The sequence below is a fragment of the Hermetia illucens genome, chromosome 3, assembly GCF_905115235.1.
Source record: "Hermetia illucens chromosome 3, iHerIll2.2.curated.20191125, whole genome shotgun sequence".
Taxonomy (NCBI): domain Eukaryota; kingdom Metazoa; phylum Arthropoda; class Insecta; order Diptera; family Stratiomyidae; genus Hermetia; species Hermetia illucens.
In genome coordinates this window covers 137880531-137904390 of record NC_051851.1, presented here as the reverse complement: position 1 = coordinate 137904390, position 23860 = coordinate 137880531, and the positions used below count along the sequence as shown (strand labels likewise).

The window sequence follows — 23860 nt, the reverse complement described above, 5'->3', positions numbered from 1 at the left end:
AATTCCACTCCCACCAGTGAGATTTGAACCGCGTCCTTACGTACGACAGCCTTGTGCTCTAACCACTCAGCTATCCGGATACAGCAGTAGATAGGTCACTTATTAAGGAGGGGTGACTATACCATTGCTGGCAACGCTTTGCAGTGGAACCAACATTCTCACGATCGACGAGTGGATCGCCCCAACAGCACTTGGCTTAGAACAGTAGATGAGAAGTGCGGTCGCCTCCAGAAGTCCTGGGGGAACCGAAGCGCCTTTCAGACAACCGCGAATGATGGCGCGTAGATGCGGTTGACACGCTACACCCCACCAAGAGGTAAATGGCCAAAACCATATATATATATATATATAGCCAGTTTTCCAAAGTAGATAGATTAAAGCCCAACAATTTAGTTCTCAAACCTACCACACACTTTGATAAAAAAGACCTGCAGCAGCAGGCCACTGAAGTAAGTAGAGAGTAAGTAGAAAGAAGTCGGGAATGATGACAGGCGTAAAGCACAATGCTTTGGTAGTCATCAACGGACCTTTGAAAGGATTCCTAATTAATGAAGTACATATACTAAACAAACATTGGTTCAAAGAGGACGTTAAATTGACATCGACATTTGAGATCTCATCGAAACCATCTGGAGTAAGCATGGGGCATAAAATTGGGCGCTCGGACGACTTGAATAAATTGAGTGAACAACAATAAATCAGCAACCAAATGACATCCTGAAATGATTCTTGTTTTTGTATAAACCGTCAAGCCATAAGCCTAAGCAGCTAAAACATGTTAGCATATTCCAAAAATAAATTCCCAAGATGAAAACACAATTATAATATGAGCAGCTTGAATTTTTACTGCGTGAAAAGTGTGTCAAAACATTGTTACTATTACTTGGAATTTTCGTAACTATGGGATCCCCCGTGATGTAAAAATATTTTCCATGGAATATGTGGGTTATCAACTGGAAGGTCTCGATTAGTACTTGCCGAATTTGGCATTAGGTTTAACGTGAATTGTAAACTGCCCGTGTAAGGAGTCTAAATGTCACCAATTAAAGTGAGACAGGTCTCGTTTTCGGAAACTACCCAACCCAAAAATTCGAAAAAAATTAGGAGGGCCTGGGCCTAAAAATACGTCCCATTCTGATATATCTCAAATAAACTTACTTATAGTATATGAACAACTTTTAGAAATTGACTGAACTTTCGTGCGAATTGACTGCATCCTAAGCCATGCAAATAAGATGCTTATGTTATAATTAACGAGAATAAATGACATTCGAGTGAAATATTAAAATTCCATTAATGAAGAATCTACTTCTCCCCAACTCGTTTTAAGATTTTGTGTGAAACAGAACCGTCTTAACTGATAGTTGCCGGTCGATAAATTCAAGTGAAATACGCAACTTCGACCTTCTACAATAATAGTTAGATTTTTCTTCAAAGTTTTTAGAATTGTGTATTATTATTACTTATAATTGCAACATTTTGTACTTCTAGGATAAACTTAAGGGGGATTCTGGGTAAATTTCAAAAATATGGTAATATGCTATTATTAACTTCATTTGAACAAATATCGGAATGGGATGTATGTTGAGGCCCAGACTTCGCATAGAATTGACATTGTGGACTGTTCATCGCAAAACTTTCACTAACTTTGTTAGTTCAACTTGAGACTTCTGTTTTCCCTATAAAAATTCTATTTTTATTGCTTTTTCCATTGAAAGTTCACTCATTTTCCGAAAACAAAGCAATCACAGTTAACCAATAAAACGCCACGTGCTTGCATTAAAAGAGTAGCAAATAGAGGCTGATAACGCTTTTTCCAGGAGACACTCAAAAGCACACGTTTTGCACTTTCCGTCTAAGATATTGTACTAATTATCATAAAAAGACCTTATTTTACATCCGAAGATTTGTGTTCAAAGCATTGGCCAAGGTGCTATTTTTCTTGTTGAAATCACATTGGCAATACAGCGATGTATAATTTTATCAATTAAGTTGAAATAATCCGGGTCCATTGGGTATCTTCTTTTACGGAAAGTATTTATTTCAGGTTATTCTTTTTCTGAAAACAATGGAACTAAACTTTTGATATTCGGTCAAGTTGAGAGAGTTTAGAGTTTCATATATTGAATTTAAGCTTTCTATGAGTTTATTGTAATATGCAACTTTGAACCCGTCGGTTTATGAATAAAGTACGTTTTATCTTTTTAACCTTTCATGCAGTACGCGTAAGCTGTTACCAGAGTTTCGTTGAAACGAATAGACGAATAGATTAGAAGACAAAAGTGGCAATGGATAAAATTAGCATTTCTAGGAACCCCATTACGGGGTTTACTCCAAAGCGACACAACATTGAGTAGCTGAATTGGAGTGATGTCATTTCAAGAAGCCCTGGCGAAAGGAGAAACTCATTAATAAAAACAAAAGAAATAGCACCTGAAGGCAGTTAGCGCATTACTTTCTGAAATTTTATGTAATCATATAAGTTAGAGTAAGATAACAAATAAGTAAAAGCCCATTTAGTGAAGAATAAAAATTACAATTGATATCAGATTTCCATTTACATTTTAACTTCTAAATTTTATTGCTACATCCTATCACACTTGTATGCTCTGCAATATGCACTTTTATACAAGCAACATGGACTATCTTTTGCAAGACAGCAAGCCGTTTGCCTCACAAATAAGGGCTAAATGTCTTCAATGCTCAATTCCACCTTATTTTCATTCGAAAACTTTAAAGATCGAAGCCCATACTAAATTGCAAACTAAGAAAGTCATCTAAGGTGTATTAAAGCTTGCTAGTAGATTTGGTCCATTGATATTCCTGATCCTTACCAATAAATTGTTAGCCAAATGATTATGCTCTTTCCCAACATTTTCATAGAGTGAAATTATGTGGTGTTTCCAACGATTAATTAATTGAAGTAATAAAAACTTGTTTCTTTTTCGTTCGAACTTGTTTGCACTGATGAAGGGAACAAGTGGTTCCCGAAGTATCGGTATTTGCAAGAATAAATACCCACACCAACGAAAAAGAAACAACAAGTTTTTATTACTTCAATTTTCATAGAGTTTAAAAAATTAGGATAACCAGGTAACTATCCTTCTTTGCATCATTGATTAACAACAAATCGAGAGAGACTTATGCCTTGCACATTTTAATTTTCGTTTGTTTAAACCCCTTTTCTTTTCATATTGAAAGAAGTTAAATAAAATTATCTCTGGTAAAATTCTGAAATTATATGGATCTAACTGATCCAATCACTTAGTATTACAAGAAACGAATTACTTTGACTTTGGCAGCTATCTGAATATCTGCTTCTAGTTTCAGCTATTTTCGATGTGATTGATATTTCATACAATATTTGTTTCAAAACGTAAAATTAGTTGCAGAAATCACAATATACCTTTTAATATAAAAAATTATCACAACACTGTGTTAGGGCTTACGGTCAATATTATCTCTTCAACGGAATCCGCTTATATGATGGTGTTATATTAAGTGTATTCATTTTAGCCAGTAAATAGCAAAACGGGGCTAATATTTTTACTAATGTGGACGATAATTTGATACTACTTCACAGGATAGGGTGCAATAATAGTTACTTTTTCACTTACATTTGAAAAGAAACTGAAATGATGATAATTTCGGAGTTGTACGCTATCTCAAAGAATGAGCTAAAAATATACAGAGAAGTTCTTATCAATATTCAACCAGAATCGAATTGGAATTGGAATATAATGACATGCGTAAGATTTAAGAGCTATGTTTTCATCTAAGTACTAAGGTTTTGTTATTCTCTATGAAATTAATTTCTATTGCCTTTTGAAGAGATTGAATGTGTAAGTGAAAAGATTGTGTCCCAGTTCATACATCAGGAAAACGAGGTAGACCCTACCTGAGATGGAGCGATGGCTTAGGCCTGGCAGCTTTTAGAGATATCAAATTGGTGGACCCGGCGCAAAACTGGGAGTTCCTTATTAAGGCAGGCCTAGGCCGGATACCGGTTCTTGCGCCGTTGATGATTATGGTAATCATTTATTATCTTCATGAGCATTTTACATGTCAGTTTTTGGCATGTAGCCTCTTGAACGTCAATTTCATGATCTGAATCTTTTTTCCGTTTAGTAGGCTTATATTATTTGTACAAAGCATAGAAGAATGTGCCCTACATATGGCACCTAACGGTAGGGTCACAGTTTCCCCTAGAGATGAGCTTGTCTCCATTCCTAGTCTGGTAGCCCGCCGAATAGGGTATCCGGTGGTAGCGCCCTAAAATATAGTATCCTATGAATCGGGCGAAACGGATAACTCTGAGTCTGACACCACGACCCTGGATGTAAACATCATTTCATTCCACTAGGTAGAGAATTAGTTGTTAGTATCATCGTTTTTAAAATGTCTGAGACTATACGTAGCATTCTTAATATAACCGAAGAGTCTTCAAAGTTATCTTCTAGAGGGTATCATTGTTAATGGTTTGTTTTAATACAGGGAATCAAGATATCTATTTCATCTTTCGATCTGAAATTGACTTCATTTCCATTATCATTACTAAATTACAGAAAATTTACGTCATCTTGGAGATTAGTTCATGTGCACTACGTAAATTTATTTCAAAGTAAAAATATGTGTATATCCGCGGTTTCACAGCACGTACAACATTTCGTGCACTTTGTCCTGCGACGAACTAACGAGAGATTTGTTTGCCCTTAGCTTCCAAATTTCATCCCGATATTCAACTATTTTAAAATATTAATTTATAAATCATCATTTTAATTTTCTTTTCCCAATTTCATTCACAAAATCCTCTCACCTTTTAAGCTTCCCGGAACCCTAAATTCGTTTAAGTGTTTCTAATAATAACAATGAAATTTCTAAATATTTAAAAAATGACCATTAATCTTTTTTGTTATTGTTTTCATCATAGACCTGTATATTATCTAGTGCATTTCTAGCGTTTGTTTTAAGCTAAAGTGAAATGCTATGCATGCAAATGCCAATGCGGTTGCAGGAATTTTGTTTTGTACAATTAAATGCAATTCCATGGGAGAGCATCATCTCGAATAATTTCTTTTCTGAGCATATCTTCAGCTAGGAAATTATGGCCTGTCAGAATGCCTATAATACTATACTACAAGTCCTCCTGATTTTCGACAGGATAAACTTTCACTGCAGATTGCGATGCGCCTGCCATTCAACCGCTCGTCAATCATTTAGTTTGCCGCCCTTAGGATCGCAAATATTTCGTCTTGAAAACCCGTTGCATAATGTCCGAATGGAGAAACCCACTTCTCGTTTTTATTTCTATTCCTATTACTCCCAATAATTCTTTCTGATAAACATGTTGGTTTTCATTAAATGGATGCGACCTAAGCCCCTTCCCACGGATGTGGCGCTCAACCAGCCTCTCCAAACATTTCAGCAAGAATGAAGTCAAGCTGATCGGTCTGAAGTTCTTTGGATTACAATAGTCATCTTTTCCAGGGTTCGGTATGAAGACTAACCTTTTGCCAAGAGGTAGGCACGTAGCCCATAGCAAGACATGCTAGAAAAATATTTCCTAGCAATCACTCTAAGTGCTTTTAAATTTTCAAAGGACAATATGGCAGCTCTCACCTTTTCATAGGTAATAATCGCTGCATGTTGAAGGGATTGCAAAAGCCGTCAACTCTCCCCCTACCACTCCTCTCACCCGTTCTCCCGGATGGTGTTCTTTCAGGAGAGTCTGTACTGGTTGCAGTCTGGAGTTTTCTGGTCTGGTTTTCTATGAGAGTCCAACTTGACCGACTCATCGCTTTTAAGGGCTCTGCACAGCCTTGAAATCTTTCTTTCGCCTTCCAGTTCCTCGCAGTACACTCTAAAAGGGTCATTTTGAACAATTAAGGAGCATCTTATATCCACGTTGTGAGCTCTGCAAGTTTAACCAGCCTTCGTTCTTATTGCTTTTACAAACACGGTTCAGAAGTCGCTGGGTTAATTTCCTGCGTTTTTGCAGTTTCCGGTTCCAACAAGAAATCGTTTTACTGCTTTGGCCTCGGGAACTAGGACAAGCTTCTTCATATCACTCTGAAAGTGTGCAATTCAGAGTTCCCAATTCATCTTCAAGCTTCAAAGAAGTCCTTAGTCGCCTAGGGAGCTGCACTTTATTGCCAAGAAATTCATTGAACTTTATCCAATCCGTTTTCCTGGGGTTACGTCTTTGTATTACAGACTATTCGCCCGCAATAGTGAGATTGAATTCTAGGTATCGGTGATGTGACAATGAGACTTCGCCTAGCATCCGCCAATGTGTGTAACACGTAACAATTTTGAAGTACAGATTGTTAATTCAATTACTTCACTTTTTCCCGGTCCCACGAACGTAGGGGCGCACCCTACGTTAGCAATCATGAGACCAGTTGAAGTGATGCAATCAAATAGCTTTTCTCCTCTTGGATTGCATTTGCTACTGCTCCAACAAATAAGTTGAGCGTTTGCATCGCAACCTATTAAGAGCTTGAGGGAACTTGATTTTGCATACACGCATCGGTGGAGGATACAAAGAATTAAAAGGTAAATAAGCCGGGGCAACTATGATGTTTTTCCTCTCGCCATTAATATGGTATTGTACAATGACCGATGATCTTTCATCGCAGAAGATCCTAGCCCCCTTTACTGATTCAATGCCACAGATTCTATTAATTCGAAGTCATGGCTCTTGCATCAGGAAAATGCAGGATTGTCATGCAACTCCCAGCAGATAGGAGGAGGCTCTTTCATGTTGCAGGTTAATTTGACCAATGTTTATATTTTTCGACATAAACTTAGTCTAATTTGTAATGGGAAACTGTTAGAAGCATATGTCACGGTTCGCGTGTGACGGAGTTTCCCCCACATTGTACCCCCAAAGACTCGATCTCTCGTGTTTGATTTATCTGAGAATAGCCGCACTTGAAGGTACAGCAGTTCCCATGTCCTCATCTATGAAAGGTCTCATCTCATCCCGCAGGGAGGAGAATTACTAGCAGGTAGGATTCACTCTGTAGTCTCTTTATTTGTGGGAACCCCCATACGGTGGGTCCGCCACTATATGCACTATCCTCCGTGCCCACTCCCTTGTGGAAAAGCGCACCGAAGATGCTGTAATTTGCTCTATATTGTGTGAATTGAAGACCATCATTCTTCGCTCTCAAAATGGAGATGATGCTCTATAGTTTCCTGATATGATTGAATTCCAATCTATCTAAATGCAGCACCATATAGCGTCTTCCCCTGAGGACATTAGACTCTTTTGGTCCAGTTCGAATACAAAGCTGAAACCCTCCATGTTTGTAGATTTGGCCTTGCTATCCGAAGTTCATGCTCGGGTTCTGTTCACCTAACATGCGGAAGATGTCTCCTGCCTTCTTTCGAGGGCCCGGTAACAAACATCCGACATGTTCTGTCCTGCGCAACTCAATGTTTACGATAGTGTACTTAGGCCAACCGCCAGAAATCAAAGCCGGGATTACCTGCTGGAGACACTTTAAGGCAGTCTCATCAGTGCACTCGAAATGGAGATGCCCATCGGGAAAAACTTGATCTTGGCTTCGTTTTAGGTTCCAGTATTTTTTCCACAGGCATCCCGGGAAACGACAGCTGACAACTGAGGCTACAGCTTGCGCATACGTCCTCTTCCTTCCCGCCTTCGTGTTCGTATTCCTATGGGAGGAACCAACTTCATTTAGATTTCTCTCGCTAATTTGGTCGCCTCCTTTTACCCCGCTCTTAGTCCCCGCAGGACGCGTGGTTATAGGCACAATAAAGCGTTGCCCACCACAGATATGCTGGTTTTACGCTTCTTGCGTGCATTACCGCTGACAGAAGAGTGGTGTGGATCTCACTGGGGTTACAAGTTTATCCCCACCTTCCGCTGAAAATCCCGCTTCCTTGTCTGTGATCTCTGTGGACATTAGCGCACCTAGTGATATAGCCACGTCCATGTCCTTATTCCCAAAATGCTTCTTCTTCCTTCGCAACGCCTTTTTCTGTCGCCGGCTTGGGGCCTTCCTAGGATCACAGAATCCATTGTAACATACCGGCGTTAAACCAGGCAGTCCGCATCACCAGCTTCCCTTTCTTCCGCCTCTTCCCGTAAGGATGATGGAAAAGGTTCTGACAGGCAGAATTCATCCTTTAGTCCCCCCTCCTTAGTGCCTGAAGTTCTGCCGAGCCTTCCTCTTTCTAATGGCTTTATATCTGCGTTAATCCTTGTGTACAGTAGTGTTGGTGAGGGCTCTATTAGTTTCCAGAATTTATTAATATCGGACTGAGAGGTTAGATATTGTCTTCTATTTATAGGTTAGTCTAAAATTGATAGACCAATAGCTTACTCCAAACTACAATTTTATTTTATTATGTATATATATAGATTTCGGGAGCAACTTATCAGTACAAAGCTTTGTACTGATGAAGGAAGTAAGTTGCTCCCGAAATATATATATACATAATAAAATAAAATTGCAGTTTGGAGTAAGCTACTGGTCTATCAATATCAGAGTGAGATTGCAACTGCTCAGATGCACATTCCCTTTAGATCTCCTAGGATCGGCTACTTGCAGATATCACAGATCAACTTCATAATTCTTAGGTCGCTTCGGTTAAAATTTTGGTCTTCTTTGTTCGTCAATTGTAGCAGATTTGGGCGGGTTTCTTTAATTCTTCCTATTAGAATATATTTTGCAGCCAATTTTTGCAGAGTTTGCCTAAAGACGGTTTTAAGTAGGTGTAGGCGGGGCAAAAAAAGCAAACAAGCAAAAAAACAGGGTTAACTACGACATCATTCTAACTTCTATAATAATTACATCGAATACAAACCCTTTCCAAGCTATTTTAGCAATGTGATCTGCAACATCTCTGCGGCAAGCGATGGAAAAACTGTTCGAATATGGACAGCTGCCTATGATAACATAGCCAAGGTAAAACTGTACACGGCCATAAGAGAATTCGGTATCCCGACGAAATTGATAAGACTGACTAGGCAGACCCTGACCAATGTGTGAGGCCAGATAAAAGCAGCAGGATCACTCTCAAGACCATTCGACATAAACATTGTTCTTCGACAAGGAGATGCCCTATCATACGTCCTCTTTAACCTGGCCCTGGAGAAAGTGATCCTGATGCTGAGGTAAATGCAAGAGGTACGAAACTGTTCCGCTCGAAACGTCTCACTATAGGGTCAAAGCTCTTACTGTACAAGACAATGATCTTGCCAGTCCTCATGTATTCCTCGGAAACTTGGGTTCTTAGCAAGAAAAATTGCGAACTGTTGGCCGCGTTCGAGAGAAGAATCCTCCCAAGAATTTTTGACCCCCTACATGAGGATGGACGATTCCGTAGCCTACATAACGGCGAAATATATGAGCAATACCATGACCGTCAAGTTGTGGATAAAATTCGACTCAATAGGTTGCGGTGGGCGGGTCATTTAATCCGTATGGATGAGGATGATCCCACCCGGAAAGTCTATAAGAGCAATATCTATGGTAGAAAAAGAAGACGAGGCAGATCCTGCCTGAGATGGAGAGATGGCGTAGGTCAGGAAGTCAGACAGCTTTTAGGGATATCGAATTGGTGGACCTCGGCGCAAAACCAGGGTATCTAGAGTTCCTTATTAAGGCAGGCCTAGACCGAATACCGGTTGTTGCATCGTTGATAATGATCTGCAACATCTGTATAAATCAAGATTGGCAGCTGACACGATCGAACCAAAATATTGCGAGCCTGCTTGTAGTTTCATTATTGCAATCGCCTAATATGTTTGGTTCTATCCTAGGTTTGTTTGTTTCATTTGAAGAGTGAAGATCGTTGCCGACCTCTTTTTCATCTTCCGTTCGGGATTTTGTAGTGGTGTCAATGTCGATTATAGTTTCTTCCCTTGTTACGTCTCCTACTGGCTATTTGAAAGCTTTTCAAAACTTTTATTTACTAACGACACTTGGTCCGCTGTGGTTTCTTTACTATGAAGATCTCCAAAAATAATTTTTCAGCGTCTTCGAGCCGGTGGGGTTTGCGTGTAAATTCAGCCGTTTCAAAAGGGGAATTTACATTGAGTACGAACGTTATGTATGAACCATAATGGAAAGGGATCGAATTCTTAGACGGTTGGTCGATTTAACATAAAATTTTCTCACCGCCTGGTTTTTTTCTGTCTGTCTGAACATGGTAAAATTAGACTAAAATGATTATCGATTCCGTTTTCATACTGTGATACACTGAAATGAATCTGCTGTAAAATTTATTCATTAAAATTTCTAAAACGATCACAAAACTCTAGAGTCAGAGAAGAGTTGATTCAAGAGAATAACTTTTTTAGAAACGCTATCACTAAAGGTCGTTCAATTGATTGCTCTTATTCATTAGCGAATCTTCAGGCTTTCGATAAGAGCATATTAACATTGACTTAATGGAAAGATAAGAATCACTTGTGTGCTAGCTACAAATCGAATAACAAAATCTGTTTAGTGAATAAACAAACATCTGCTGCTTTCAGACATTGCCACACGTTCATCAGTCTCGGTTTATTTTAAATTATAAAGAACACTAACGCTTAAACAATAACCATGTCGTGTCCAGCAATAAACCCATTAATATCATTTAATTTATTTAAACTTTGCCTTCCTACCTTAGGATTTTTTGCCAGCATATCATCAAGCTCAATGATTGGAATTGGCGATCAATTTCCGAATTTCCAAGCGGACACTTCAGATGGACCAATTGATTTTTACGAATGGCTTGGTGAATCGTAAGTTTTGAATATTTATTCTTATAACAACTCCTTTGGCCTTTTCAATCATAATAATACACTTTTTCCTAGATGGGGCATTTTATTTTCACATCCCGGCGACTACACCCCGGTATGCACCACAGAATTAGCACGCGTTGCACAACTGATACCGGAATTCGAAAAACGAAACTGTAAGCCGATCGCACTATCGATTGACTCGGTGGAATCTCATAAAGGGTGGATTGAAGACATTAAGAGCTACGGAAGTGAGTGGATTAGAAATTGTATATGTTTGCATCAGAAATTTAATTTGGTTTTGGTTTCGTATAGACTTGACCGAATTCCCATATCCAATTATTGCTGATGAAAATCGAGAACTAGCTGTAAAATTGAATATGTTGGATAAAGATGAAATCAGTAAGGATGGACTACCATTAACTTGCCGCGCAGTATTTATAGTTGATGATAAGAGGAAATTTCGACTTTCCCTGCTATACCCCGCAACAACCGGAAGAAATTTCGAGTAAATAAATCATCAAAGTCGGTCTCTTCCGTTTATTGATATTTCTCTGTTTTCATGATTTTCCAGTGAAATCTTAAGAGTTCTCGATTCTCTCCAACTCACCGATAGCAATAAAGTTGCAACTCCTGTTGACTGGAAGGTAAGAAATTTCATTTCTATTTTTATATTTTTTAGCATAAAAAGTGATGTATTACCAGAACGGCGATGAATGCATGGTGATTCCAACTGTTGATGATGCTGACGTTCCTGGGCTATTTCCAAAGGGAGTTACTAAGGTTGAAGTGCCATCAGGAAAAGGATACATCAGGAAGACACCACAACCTTGAATGTATTAATCACGGCGGCCTTAAAAAGGAATTCCACTTTTTGTTTGCATTTATGAAGAGCACTCACTATTTTCGGAGAAGCATAAAGTTTGATATATAGTTTATTAAAGCACATATTGTGTGGAAGGCATTTAAAGTTCTGTCTTTCATTTTATTTAAACACAACAACAATGTTTTAGATTTTACTTAATATTACCTCATTTCGATTCGCAGATTTTGAAATACTTTTCACTACGTTTGTGAAATAATTGCGATGCAAACCATAGGCGATGTGTGTGGCCGATGTTAAAAGAGGTTTTTATTCAAACTTATTTTCACTGAGATTAAAGATGATTCTACATAATTTAGATTGATGGGACTCTTCAAATCATGAAGATTGAATTCGACGTTTTCGGAAAGTGGTTAAGAAAAATCGAATGAAATATGACTATTACCGTTTTGGCCGTTATTTTCGGATTCAGACTTCTCAACATGTGTAGAAAATGCTAAGGGCTTGGAATGTCTTTATAAATCACTTATTTCTAATACCTCACCAGCATCTAGTTTAGTAGATTTAAATTCTAGCTATTTGGTATTTACACAAGTGAATACGAATACGGCTGTATTCTCACGTCCGAAAGTGAATACAAACCTATTCGTATTTACAAGTACGAATAGGAATTCTGTGTCGTGAATACCTATATTTCCAAGTGCGATAAGTTTTTTTTCTATCGTAATGATAATATTCGCCTGGATAGCGAATATTAGCGCCTTAATGATCTGATCATGTTGTACGTATGTATGGTGGGTTTGGACTTAATAGAAATGTCAGACGAAGACGGCTTTACGGTTTCTTATCAGGTCAGAGGCAAGTCGTCAGACGCTGCCTCACCTCTGCCCTGGGAGCAGTGTGATCGAAGCGGTTCGCAGATGTTGAGTGCTCCTTAATATAATTTGCAGAACACGACATGACTACGAATTATATTGAGCGCAAATCCGCCTTATTGACCAGAGCTTGGCCAGAGCTCAAAATATTTTTTTTTGAGAATTGTGGGGTCCTAAGTCCGCATCAACTTAATGCTGGACCGGACCAAATGGGGAGCAACTTACTCCCTCTTTTTTTGGTCCACGGACCCCTCGTTTAGAGCTTAGCCGTAAAGCCGTCATCACTTGACATTCTCAAAAAAAAAATATTTTTGAACTTAATATCCAATAAGAGAATTAAAGGCGAAAAATATTTTTAAGCCTGAAGAATTGCAAAGCAAAAACATTCTTCTTCTTCTGGGGTTGTGTCAAGTAAATGCCTCTGCCTGTATCAGATAGACAAATATCTGTATCAGATATCAGATAGACAAATGTCTGTTTCAGATATTCTGTATCAGATAATTATCTGAGCCAGCTTCAGACATCAGACTGTATGAGTTGCATACAAATATATGTGTGCACTGTGAGCTGGACTATTCTCCATTAAAAAACTTGAATATTTACATAAATGTATATGCGAATTTCGTACGGAAATTATTTATATGCACGTTCTCTGTGATTCAATTGCTCAATTATCGGTTTACTTTAGACACAGACAACTATCTACCTGTTGTCTGATACAGACGGTCTGATGTCTGAAGCTGGCTCAGACATTTGTCTGATATAGAATATCTGAAACAGACATTTGTCTATCTGACATCTGATACAAGCAGAGGCATATACTTGTCACAACCTCAGAAGAAGAATGTTTTTGCTTTGCAATTTTTCAAGCTTGAAAATATATTTCGCCTTTAATTCTCTTATTGTATATTAAGTCCAACTCTCCAATCATAATCCTACAAAGCTACGCACCAACGAAGACTTCCGTTATAGTGGAGAAAGATGCTTTCTACGAGCAACGCGGTTCTGGGGAACCTTCCTAAATATGAATTATGTTCGTAATGGGTGATCTTAATGCCACGGTGAGATCTGACAACATCTTGCTGTCATAAGGTCAGTTTGGTTTCAACAGGCCGACACGGTGCGAGCAATCAGATTGACCACTCGCGATCAGTACTAGATTTAGGAGTTGTCTTCTGGATGTGCGCAACAAAAGCGCTGTCATCGGCTTCGAAAGGGATCAACATCTGGTGGTCGCTTACGTTCGCTTGCGTCCGCCACTTCTCGCAGGGTTGGGGAGCTGCGATCCCCTAAGTTTAACTTTGATCGCTTGTACGAGCCAGCTGTCGCTTGATAGGGGGAGAGCTATCTGGCTGATCGAACGGCAGATCTACTGACTACCGTGTCGGAGAATATCGGAGAGTATTGGGTCGCCATTAAAAACACTCACAGGGCGTTGGCCGCGTCCGAAGGGGCGTCATAAAATCTGGCTTATTGCGGAATCGTGGAGGAGAATCGATGAACGGGATGAACGGCGTGCTCGAATTCCTATACCGAGCGAAATCCCGAGAAGTTCAGTGTAACATACGCCGTAACAACAGAGAATTTGCAAGTGCGCTGGTCAGGGAAGCGGAGGATGCCGCAAATAGCAATGATTTCAAAAATGTACACCGCATCACGAAAGAGTTTGTATGTGGTCGTAAATCTTTCGATGGAGCTGGGAGGGACGCCAACTGTAGACTTCTCATTCACGATGATGAACAACTGAAGAGGGGCAAAGAACACTTCACCGAACTGGATGGTGTCCGATGCATTAACACCGCTAGATCAGCTTTCGCTGCCCTGTCTAAAATCTGGAAATCCAGTTATCTTAACATTAAGATCAAGTTGGGACTGTTCTGTGCTAATGTTGTTCCTGTGTGGCTATATATGACAGTAGCAATGGAAAGTGAACCCCGCCCCCCTCATATGACTCAAAAGCTCGAATTCACTCTTTTGTGTAAAACAAAACCTTATTAAAATCGGTTTATCGTCTCTCTGTCAGCCTTTTTTTATGGATGGAGGTGGAAATTTGACAGACACTGCCGCAGCAGTGTATGAGATTCTCACCCACTAAAACCACCCCCACTTTTTCCTTTTTCCTTCCCCGCGGAACCGTCGCAAAGCATTATTTCGCGGGGTGGACTGTGCTTTAAGCAACCAAACCTTCCATTCTTGCGCACTCAATTTTTTCAAGTTCCTTCTGTATACTTTTTATTGTGGAGTTCTCCGCACACCAGTTTCCCTCCGACTTCAACGTTTCCTCGACGATTCCAGGCTCCTGCCCTCTGAGCAAAATCGTGGACAGTGGAACATAAATGCTCCAGATCAACATTCAGAACAAAAGGGAAAATCATCCAGCCTGAATTGGTGCAGATACTTCCTGTAACCACCATGACCTGACATGAATTGCGTCAGATGGTAGTTAATTTCGCCGTGTCATCCCTGGATCCACTCCTCAATACGGGTAATCAAAGTGTGGGTCCAGCGACCCCTCTGCGAGTCATCTCGCCGTTGCTGCCACTTTTCCAGCGACTGTCACTTTGTCGCCTTTCGTTATTCTGTATCCTTTCCAAGTGGATTCATTCTCCTTTTCTCGTACAGGCGGCACTGCACACCGTTAGCGCCACTAGGACATATTTACCCTCCTCCCATTACTCTCACATGCTAGTGCTTCCTCCCAAACTGGTGCTGCGTATAATAGTGTGCGACTGCATGTTCGGCTTCCAATGTTAGGCATCATCCGCGCTGTTATTTGCGCTTTATCACAGGCATAGTCCAGATGTCCCTTGAAATTTATTTTAGTGTCAATCATCACCCCCAGGTATTTGATTACCGGTTTCGAAGTGAATATTAACCGTATTCCTCTTCCTATGGTTGGTAATCAAGACCGCCTCCGTCTTTTGTTCCGTAAGGCCAAGCTGGACCATCTCCAGCCACGCTTTTATGGCGTTTATGATTTCTTTAGCGTACACTTCAACGCCTTCAGGTTGTTTCGCGACGACAACCACAGATAGATCATCTGCGAAATCGATTATCGTGGCCTCCTTTGGCATCAGAAAGACAAGGACCCCATTGTACATCACGTTCCACAGGAGAGGACCCAACACTGAGCCCTGTAGTACTCTTGCGGTGACGGTGTACTACTTGGATCCCTCATCCGTATCGTGCCAAAGTGCCCTCTCCGAGATGTAACTTTCGAGGAGTCAAATAACTAGCGACACCCGTTTTAGTCAGTGAGCTTTTTATCCACTCCCAGCTAACGAAATTGAACGCATTTTCGACATCTAACGTCACCACGACACAGCATTTATTAGACATCCCGTCTCGAGCCAGCTTCAAAACAATATCTACGGCGTCGATCTTTGAGTGGGCTTGTCGAAATCCAAATTGTCGCTCCGATAGTCCATCCGTATATTCAATGATAGGGAGCAGTCTATTGTAGATAGCCCTTTAGAGCATCCTTCCTACCGTGTTAATAAGGCAAATCGGTCGGTACGATGATCGATTGGGTGCTTATTCGGCTTCGGGAGCAAGACTAGTTTTTGCCTCTTCCACCGATCGAGAAAAACTCCTTCTACCATGCATATTTCAAATACGCTGATAAACCAGTCGGGTCTGGTTTTAACAGCGAGTTTAAGAGCTCTATTGAAAACATCCAGACCGGGTACTTTGTTATCACCAATTCTCCGGCAAATTTGCGCATGTTCCTCCTCAGCTACCGCAGGTATGGTGCGCTCCCCTTTATCCGGGGAAAGAGCGCCATCACGATGTGGTGTCCGCCCTCTCATCTTCTTCATTACCACCCTGTACACTGTTCCCCAGGGGCTTTGACATGTCTCTACGCAAAGTTCCTTGAAGCATTCTCGCTTGCTGGTCCGTATAGTCTGCTTAAAACTACTTCGAAAATTCACATATACTTGTCGTTTCTCGTTGAGGTCCGGTCTTCCTCTAGATCATTGCCAGATCCTTCTAGCTCGAGAACACCGCAACACCGCGATCTCTTCATTCCACCAATTTGAGCGCTTTTTTGCGAGGATAGCAGCCTCGCATGCTCTCGTTATGCGTTACATCATTATCTTTACCTTTCCTGTAGCCGCACCACCGGGATTGTGGTCTCCCAATAGCATCTCTATGAATGCATCGGAACATGGACCAGCCCTGGTTTCCAGCTCCGCGGGAATGGACATCGCCACATGGCCCATGTTCGATCTGGAGGAAAATTGCGTGGTGGTCACTATGAGTATAATGCTCACTGACAGACCATGCCATTCTCCTCGGTACTCCTCCTCCTGTGGTATTCACATATGTCAGATCGACTATTGAGTATTGAGTATGTGGTGCCTAGGCTCCGAAATATCCTTCATACCGAGATTTTTTCAAATAAATTTAATAATAGTATATTGCTATTATTTTTAGTAATTGGCTGCAAAATCTTACTTTGTAATAATGTAGGCTATAATATACAGGATGATCCTACCAAGTTTGGTGTAAATCGCACTATTACTAACAAAGTTGTAATAGGTTAAAGTTGTCGCTTCATTCCAAATTCAGAACTTTGAATGTCAATATTACCTGAAAGAGGATATTATACGTAATATATTCATATACTACGTATTGTCCTGTATTAATAAGGGACTCCAAACATCTTGGCTTTGCGCCAAAGTTCACCAATTCGATATCCTTAAAAGCTGCCCGGCCCTCTGATGTAGTTTGAAATTTCGTCTGACTATGGCCTGCACGAAGCAATGTGATCATCATCATCATCAACGGCGCAACAACCGGTATCCGGTCTAGGCCTGCCTTAATAAGGAACTCCAGACATCCCGGTTTTGCGCCGAGGTCCACCAATTCGATATCCCTAAAAGCTGTCTGGCGTCCTGGCCCACGCCATCGCTCCATCTTAGGCAGGGTCTGCCTCGTCTTCTTTTCCTACCATAGATATTGCCCTTATAGACTTTCCGGGTGGGATCATCTTCATCCATACGGATTAAGTGACCCGCCCACCGTAACCTATTGAGCCGGATTTTATCCACAACCGGACGGTCATGGTATCGCTCATAGATTTCGTCATTGTGTAGGCTACGGAATCGTCCATCCTCATGTAGGGGGCCAAAAATTCTTCGGAGGATTCTTCTCTCGAACGCGGCCAAGAGTTCGCAATTTTTCTTGCTAAGAACCCAAGTTTCCGAGGAATACATGAGGACTGGCAAGATCATAGTCTTGTACAGTAAGAGCTTTGACCCTATGGTGAGACGTTTCGAGCGGAACAGTTTTTGTAAGCTGAAATAGGCTCTGTTGGCTGACAACAACCGTGCGCGGATTTCATCATCGTAGTTGTTATCGGTTGTGATTTTCGACCCTAGATAGGAGAAATTGTCAACGGTCTCAAAGTTGTATTCCCCTATCCTTATTTTTGTTCGTGCTTGTGTTTGACCAGTGCGGTTTGATGTTGTTGGTTGATTCGTCTTCGGTGCTGACGTTGCCACCATGTATTTTGTCTTGCCTTCATTGATGTGCAGCCCAAGATCTCGCGCCGCCTGCTCGATCTGGATGAAGGCAGTTTGAACGTCTCGGGTGGTTCTTCCCATGATGTCGATATCGTCAGCATAGGCCAGTAGTTGGGTGGACTTGAAGAGGATCGTACCTCTTGCATTCACGTCAGCATCACGGATCACCTTCTCGAGGGCCAGGTTAAAGAGGACGCATGATAGCGCATCCCCTTGTCGTAGACCGTTGTTGATGTCGAATGGTCTTGAGAGTGATCCTGCTGCTTTTATCTGGCCTCGCACATTGGTCAGGGTCAGCCTAGTCAGTCTTATTAATTTCGTCGGGATACCGAATTCTCTCATGGCCGTGTACAGTTTTACCCTGGCTATGCTATCATAGGCGGCTTTAAAGTCGATGAACAGATGGTGCAACTGTTGTCCATATTCCAACAGTTTTTCCATCGCCTGCCGCAGAGAGAAAATCTGATCTGTTGCTGATTTGCCTGGAGTGAAGCCTCTTTGGTATGGGCCAATGATGTTCTGGGCGTATGGGGCTATCCGGCCTAGCAAGATAGTGGAGAATATCTTATAGATGGTACTCAGCAACGTGATACCTCTATAATTGCTGCACTGTGTGATATCTCCCTTTTTATGTATGAGACAGATAATGCCTCGCTGCCAATCGTCAGGCATTGATTCGCTGTCCCATACCTTGAGCACAAGTTGATGAACCACTCGGTGTAACTGGTCGCCTCCATATTTAACCAATTCGGCTGTAATTCCATCGGCTCCTGGCGACTTATGATTTTTTAGCCGATGAATTGCACGGACTGTTTCTCCTAAACTTGGTGGTGGCAGTATTTGTCCGTCGTCTTCAGTTGGCGGGACCTCCAACTCGCCGGTGTTCTGGTTGTTCAGTAGCTCATCAAAGTACTCAACCCATCGCTCTAATATGCCCATTCTGTCGGAAATCAGATTTCCCTCTTTGTCTCGGCAGGATGAGCATCGAGGTGTATAAGGCTTCATCCTGCTGACTTGTTGGTAAAACTTCCGCGCCTGGTGCGGTTGCTCCCTGTACTTTTCTGGTTCACAGACTTGTTGGTTCTCCCAGGCTTCCTTTTTCCGTCTGTGAAGTCGCTTCTCCGCTCGACGGAGTTCGTGATAAGTCTCTGCGCGTGCCCGCGTTCTTTGAGAATGCAACATTACTCGGTATGCGGCATTCTTCCGTTCCGTTGCTAGCTTACATTCATCATCAAACCAGCCGTTCCGACTCCTTTTGCGGCTGGGGCCAAGTATATTTGTGGCCGTATCCATGATAACGTTCTTCAGGTGGTTGTGAAGATCATTAGTTGATGCTTCATCTCCAGGTCCTCTATTGACTGCGGTTATTGTGGCATCCATTTCCCTCTTATAGGTGTCGCGGAGGGTTGTGTTGTGGATGGCTTCAGTGTTCACTCTCACCTGATTGTCAGAGGGGATTCTAGGAGGTATTGTTATTCGAGCTCGGAGCACCATGCCAACGAGATAGTGATCCGAGTCTATATTGGCCCCCCTATATGTTCTGACATTCATCAAGGCTGAGAGGTGGCGGCGTTCGATCAACACGTGGTCAATTTGGTTGAAAGTGGTCCCGTCTGGAGAGGCCCACGTATGTTTGTGGACCGCTTTCCGCGCAAACCAGGTACTTCCAACAACCATTTCGTGTGACCCTGCTAATTGAATAGTCCGCAGTCCGTTATCATTTGTTTTTTCGTGTAAGCTATGGGAGCCAACGTATCGCCTGAATACGGGCTCCTTCCCTACTTGGCTGTTAAAATCCCCAAGTATGATTTTGATATCATATCTGGGACAGGCTTCGAGGGTTCTTTCTACTGCCTCGTAGAAGGTATCCTTCTCCGACTCTGCAGTCTCCTCTGTAGGGGCGTGAACGTTTATGAGGCTTATATTTCTAAACTTGCCTCGCAAGCGCAGAGTGCATAGCCGTTCGCTTATACTTTCAAAGCCGATAACAGCAGGTTTCATTTTTTGGCTGACTAAGAAACCTACTCCGAGCACATGGTTTACTGGATGGCCGCTATAATATATGGTGTAGCGGCTCTTCTCCAGGAAACCGGTCCCTGTCCATCGCATCTCTTGCAATGCTGTTACATCAGCCCTATATTGGGACAGGGTATCGGCTAGCTGCTTATCAGCTTCATCTCTGTACAGGGAGCGCACGTTCCATGAGAAAATGCGCAAATCGTTGTTCCTTTGTCGTTGCCGGGTCCGTCGTTTTAACATCCGTCCTATCCGAGGCTCCTGTTGTGGCTTCGTAACAGGTTGTTTTCCGTGTAGGGTTGTCAGCCCTACCCAACCCCCAACCTGGAGGACCAGTTGGTACAGTTTGTCCCGTTTTTAGGCGCGGGAGACTCGCCTTCATCCTTCTCCGTCCGCAGCTTTTCGTCAAGAAAGAACTCCCAGCGGTCACCACGTGGAGGTGGAGATAGGGTTTGGTAGTAGAGCTGTTGGTGTTGGTTCAGCAGGCATTTCCCAGGTTTTATGCTCCATCGTGGGTACCAATCCACGTTTCGCCCCGGGACCTATACTACCCTTTGACCACCCTCGCAATGTGATCAGTGCAAGATAATTTATAAGAGAACAGCCTGCTTCTTATCGATTAAGTTTTCAGGGCGATTTTTTATGCGTTTCATTATTTTTTTGCTTTTTGCTGAAGTCTCTACATTTTTACAACAAATCTTGCCATGAAATAACAATTCTTAAGAGCTGAAAACTAGCAGTAAGTGTTCGTTTGTACAGTGGAACCAGTATTCAAGCGAAAGACCGCTTTTATTATATAATTTGTAACGAAAAAGGAGCTTAATTTTGATCAGCTCTTACTTGAGCAATGTAACCGACAATTTCCATTGCATTATTCCTTACTCACCAGTGCTGCCACAACCCCACGAAACGGTTGCTATCGAACCGGTTCCAATCAGAGCGAAGCTGCTCTCTCAAGAAAGCTGCTCGCTGTGATAAGAATATCTCGGTCTCGGTGTTATGCATTTGAAATTTCAGAAACGAGACTTTGTTTTGACAATTTGATCGGGGGAAATGACATTTGAAACGTCATCAAATTAATTCCATAATTGTTCCTAATTTCCCCCGTCAGTTGGCAGACGAGAGCCGCTCTGCACTAAGACCTGCCGACTTGAGGGAAGAAGATTTGATTTTGGATCTTTTCGTTCCAAGTAAATTTGAAATTCTGAGTTGGGTCTGCTCTCGGCCGGTTTTGGTCTTGATCTTTTGGCTACGATTCGACGTGTCCTCTTAATTCCGGATTAAAATTTGCAATCGAACGCGGTCGAACAGGTGAAAGTACATTGAAAAGTAGACTTGTCCGAGGGTCAACTTGGTTGTTTTGGGAGCGACCGCGGCAGAAAATAAGTTTGAGGCATTGTAGGTACAAAGTTCACTTGATATGCCGGCCAACAATATCTTGAGTGTTACGACAAAATTTTGGTTCATGTATTTTTAGCAGTTCCATTGGATTCTCGTGGGTGGATAGTTGCGGAAGGAGGAACTCGCAGGCACAATGGGAGAACACACCAGCCCGGTTAAGTATTTCCTGTGTGGAGGATTCGGCGGGATCTGCACGGTTCTGGCCGGTCATCCTCTCGATACGATAAAGGTAATTTGTGATTATGAAACACGCTTCGATTGACTTGTGATATGTGGGTTTAAAGTACAATTGTTCTGAGTGGTATTCATGAATTGATATGGATTAATCATCCGAAGTTTCAACGCATTGGATTTTTTTTCAAATCATATAGAAAGCTTTCCAGTCATAAATTAGGGGAACTGTGACGGTACTTTGCGTATGTTTCTACACCATTCAAACAGGTTATACTATACATAAATATGCATCAATAGAGTTGTTACTCTGTTCAGTTTTTTTTAGTAAAACAATGCATACAACACATAAAAATGAAAGTAAACGTTGTACATTTCATAAAAGTCGCATCATCAGATGACGGGCAACCGTTTAGAAGTTCCAATGAGGTCAAGTTTCTCTTATTGTATTGGCGGTGTTATTATTATTATTCTGTTAAGGGAACGCACCGCGTCCTTAAAGAACTATTGTGCCCCTTTTACTGGTTATAGTGTACCTAGTGATCATAGTATCTCAAGCAGGCCTATAACCGTCAGGAACTTTGATTCCCACTATGATTCGGAGGTTCTTTTTGGTGAGGTTTAAGCAATCCTTTGTGCGTATGGGTTCGTATCCCCCAATAAGCACCCTGGATTGCTCCATCCCTGGTAGGCCTGCCCAGTATAGTTCTCTCAACCGTTCCTCTTCATTTCTTAGATTCATAGCCATGAGGCCGTTTCTGATTCCACAGAAGGGTTCTGGCCCGTGTAAAGGCGTCCCTGCTCCCTTCTTGGGTAGTTCGTCCGCTGCCTCGTTGCCTTCCATCCCAGCATGGCCTGGAACCCAAAGTATCCAGACCTTGTTGGACGAGCCGTTTCTCAAGGCATTTCCTCGCCAGTTTAGAGTTCACCTGGTTGGACCTAAGCGCTTCGATCGCTGCCCAGAAGGACCTCCAGGGATGCCATCGGGCATGTCCTCATTGCCCCACTGATAAACACGTAAGCCAGCCTTTGGAGCTTATATAATTCCCTGGCTTGTGTGCTGAGTTCGGTTCTTTCTGCTCAGATTACCGCTCCATAGGTAATCATTGGCCTTACTATTGCAGTATATTTCCAAAGTAGTATCTTCGGGCTGCACCTCCATTTTTTTCCTGCTATGGATCTACAAGTCATCAGAGCCCTCGTCGCTTTCCGGCAAGTGTTTCCAACATGTGTCTTCCAGAATAATTTTTGGTCTAGCGTAATTTCCAAATAAATATTAAATAAATGTTAACCTCTGTTTCTCCTTTCACCTCCATATCTTGTAATGTTATGGCTCCCAGATGATCAAGTTTACGCCTCCTAGTGAATGGTACTATGGTGGTTTTGGCTCAGTTGATCCGCAGTTCCACCTTCCTGCGCCAGGCACTAGTAACCCTTAGTCCAGTTTGTATTCTATCTTCACATTTGCCCGGTTGGATCATCTTCATCCATACGGATTAGCGACCCGCCCACCGCAACCTATCGAGCCGGATTTTATCCATTACCAGCTCATCCGCTCATTATGTAGGCTACGGAATCGTCCATCCTCATGTATTGGGCCAAAAATTCTGCGGAAGATTGCTCTCTCGAACGCGGTCAAGAGTTTGCAATTTTTCTTGCTAAGAACCCAGGTCGCCGAGTAATACATGAGGACTGGCAAGATCTTAGTCTTGGACAGTAAGAGATTTGACCCTATGGTGAGACGTTTCGAGCGAAATAGTTTTTGTAAAATGAGAGATTGCCTTGAAAAATATTTTTCCGTTTCATTGGCTAAAAGTATTCAATTTAAACAAATACGTATTTCGGGGACCAATTGTCCCCTTCAGTGTTTTATCTTCTGAAAAATTTTTTTCCACCATTTGGGTTTTTTTATAGTTGTTCTTGTGATTATAATATCTTCTAGTCTTCTCCTAGCCCTTCTTAAAAGTTCCACCAAGATGGAAATATTGTTGGCCATGTTTAACCTTTTTTCGCGGGAATTTTAGAAATGTGGAGACTCTCCTAGGAATCTAGTCTCCTAACGTCGTTCACTTCCTTGAAGTTATTGGCGTTGTCCAACGACATATGATGTTCCTGCTCTATTATATGTCTGGCAACCGCGAACCTTATCTTTAAGTTTTATAACACCCTGGTGTGAACTAGCCGTTTTGTTTGTCCTACGTAAATCTTGTGGCATTCCGGGCAGGAGATCTTATAAATGCCGTTTTTTTCCGTACACTCTTTCTTGTCTTTGGCTAATTGTAAT

General features: G+C 41.7%; 2 protein-coding genes across 7 annotated transcripts in view; both read left to right on the top strand.

Moving 5' to 3' along the window:
* LOC119650708 (peroxiredoxin-6) overlaps positions 1–11732 on the top strand; it is a 35347-nt gene extending 23615 nt beyond the window's left edge. Inside the window, exons 1-6 of one of the 3 annotated variants that reach the window (XM_038053713.1) lie at positions 26–316; positions 10651–10765; positions 10838–11013; positions 11078–11270; positions 11337–11409; positions 11468–11732. In XM_038053713.1, the coding sequence (XP_037909641.1) occupies positions 286–316; positions 10651–10765; positions 10838–11013; positions 11078–11270; positions 11337–11409; positions 11468–11596 (717 nt within the window). In that variant the 5' untranslated portion in view covers positions 26–285 and the 3' untranslated portion in view covers positions 11597–11732. Of the gene's footprint in view, positions 1–25; positions 317–10435; positions 10766–10837; positions 11014–11077; positions 11271–11336; positions 11410–11467 lie in introns of those variants that run through there. The other 2 variants (XM_038053714.1, XM_038053712.1) reach the window with 2 other exon arrangements.
* A 9289-nt stretch (positions 11733–21021) lies between these two features.
* LOC119651174 (congested-like trachea protein) overlaps positions 21022–23860 on the top strand; it is a 35625-nt gene continuing 32786 nt past the window's right edge. The window contains exons 1-2 of one of the 4 annotated variants that reach the window (XM_038054594.1): positions 21022–21402; positions 21485–21634. In XM_038054594.1, the coding sequence (XP_037910522.1) occupies positions 21539–21634 (96 nt within the window). In that variant the 5' untranslated portion in view covers positions 21022–21402; positions 21485–21538. Of the gene's footprint in view, positions 21407–21481; positions 21635–23860 lie in introns of all 4 variants that reach the window. The other 3 variants (XM_038054596.1, XM_038054595.1, XM_038054593.1) reach the window with 3 other exon arrangements.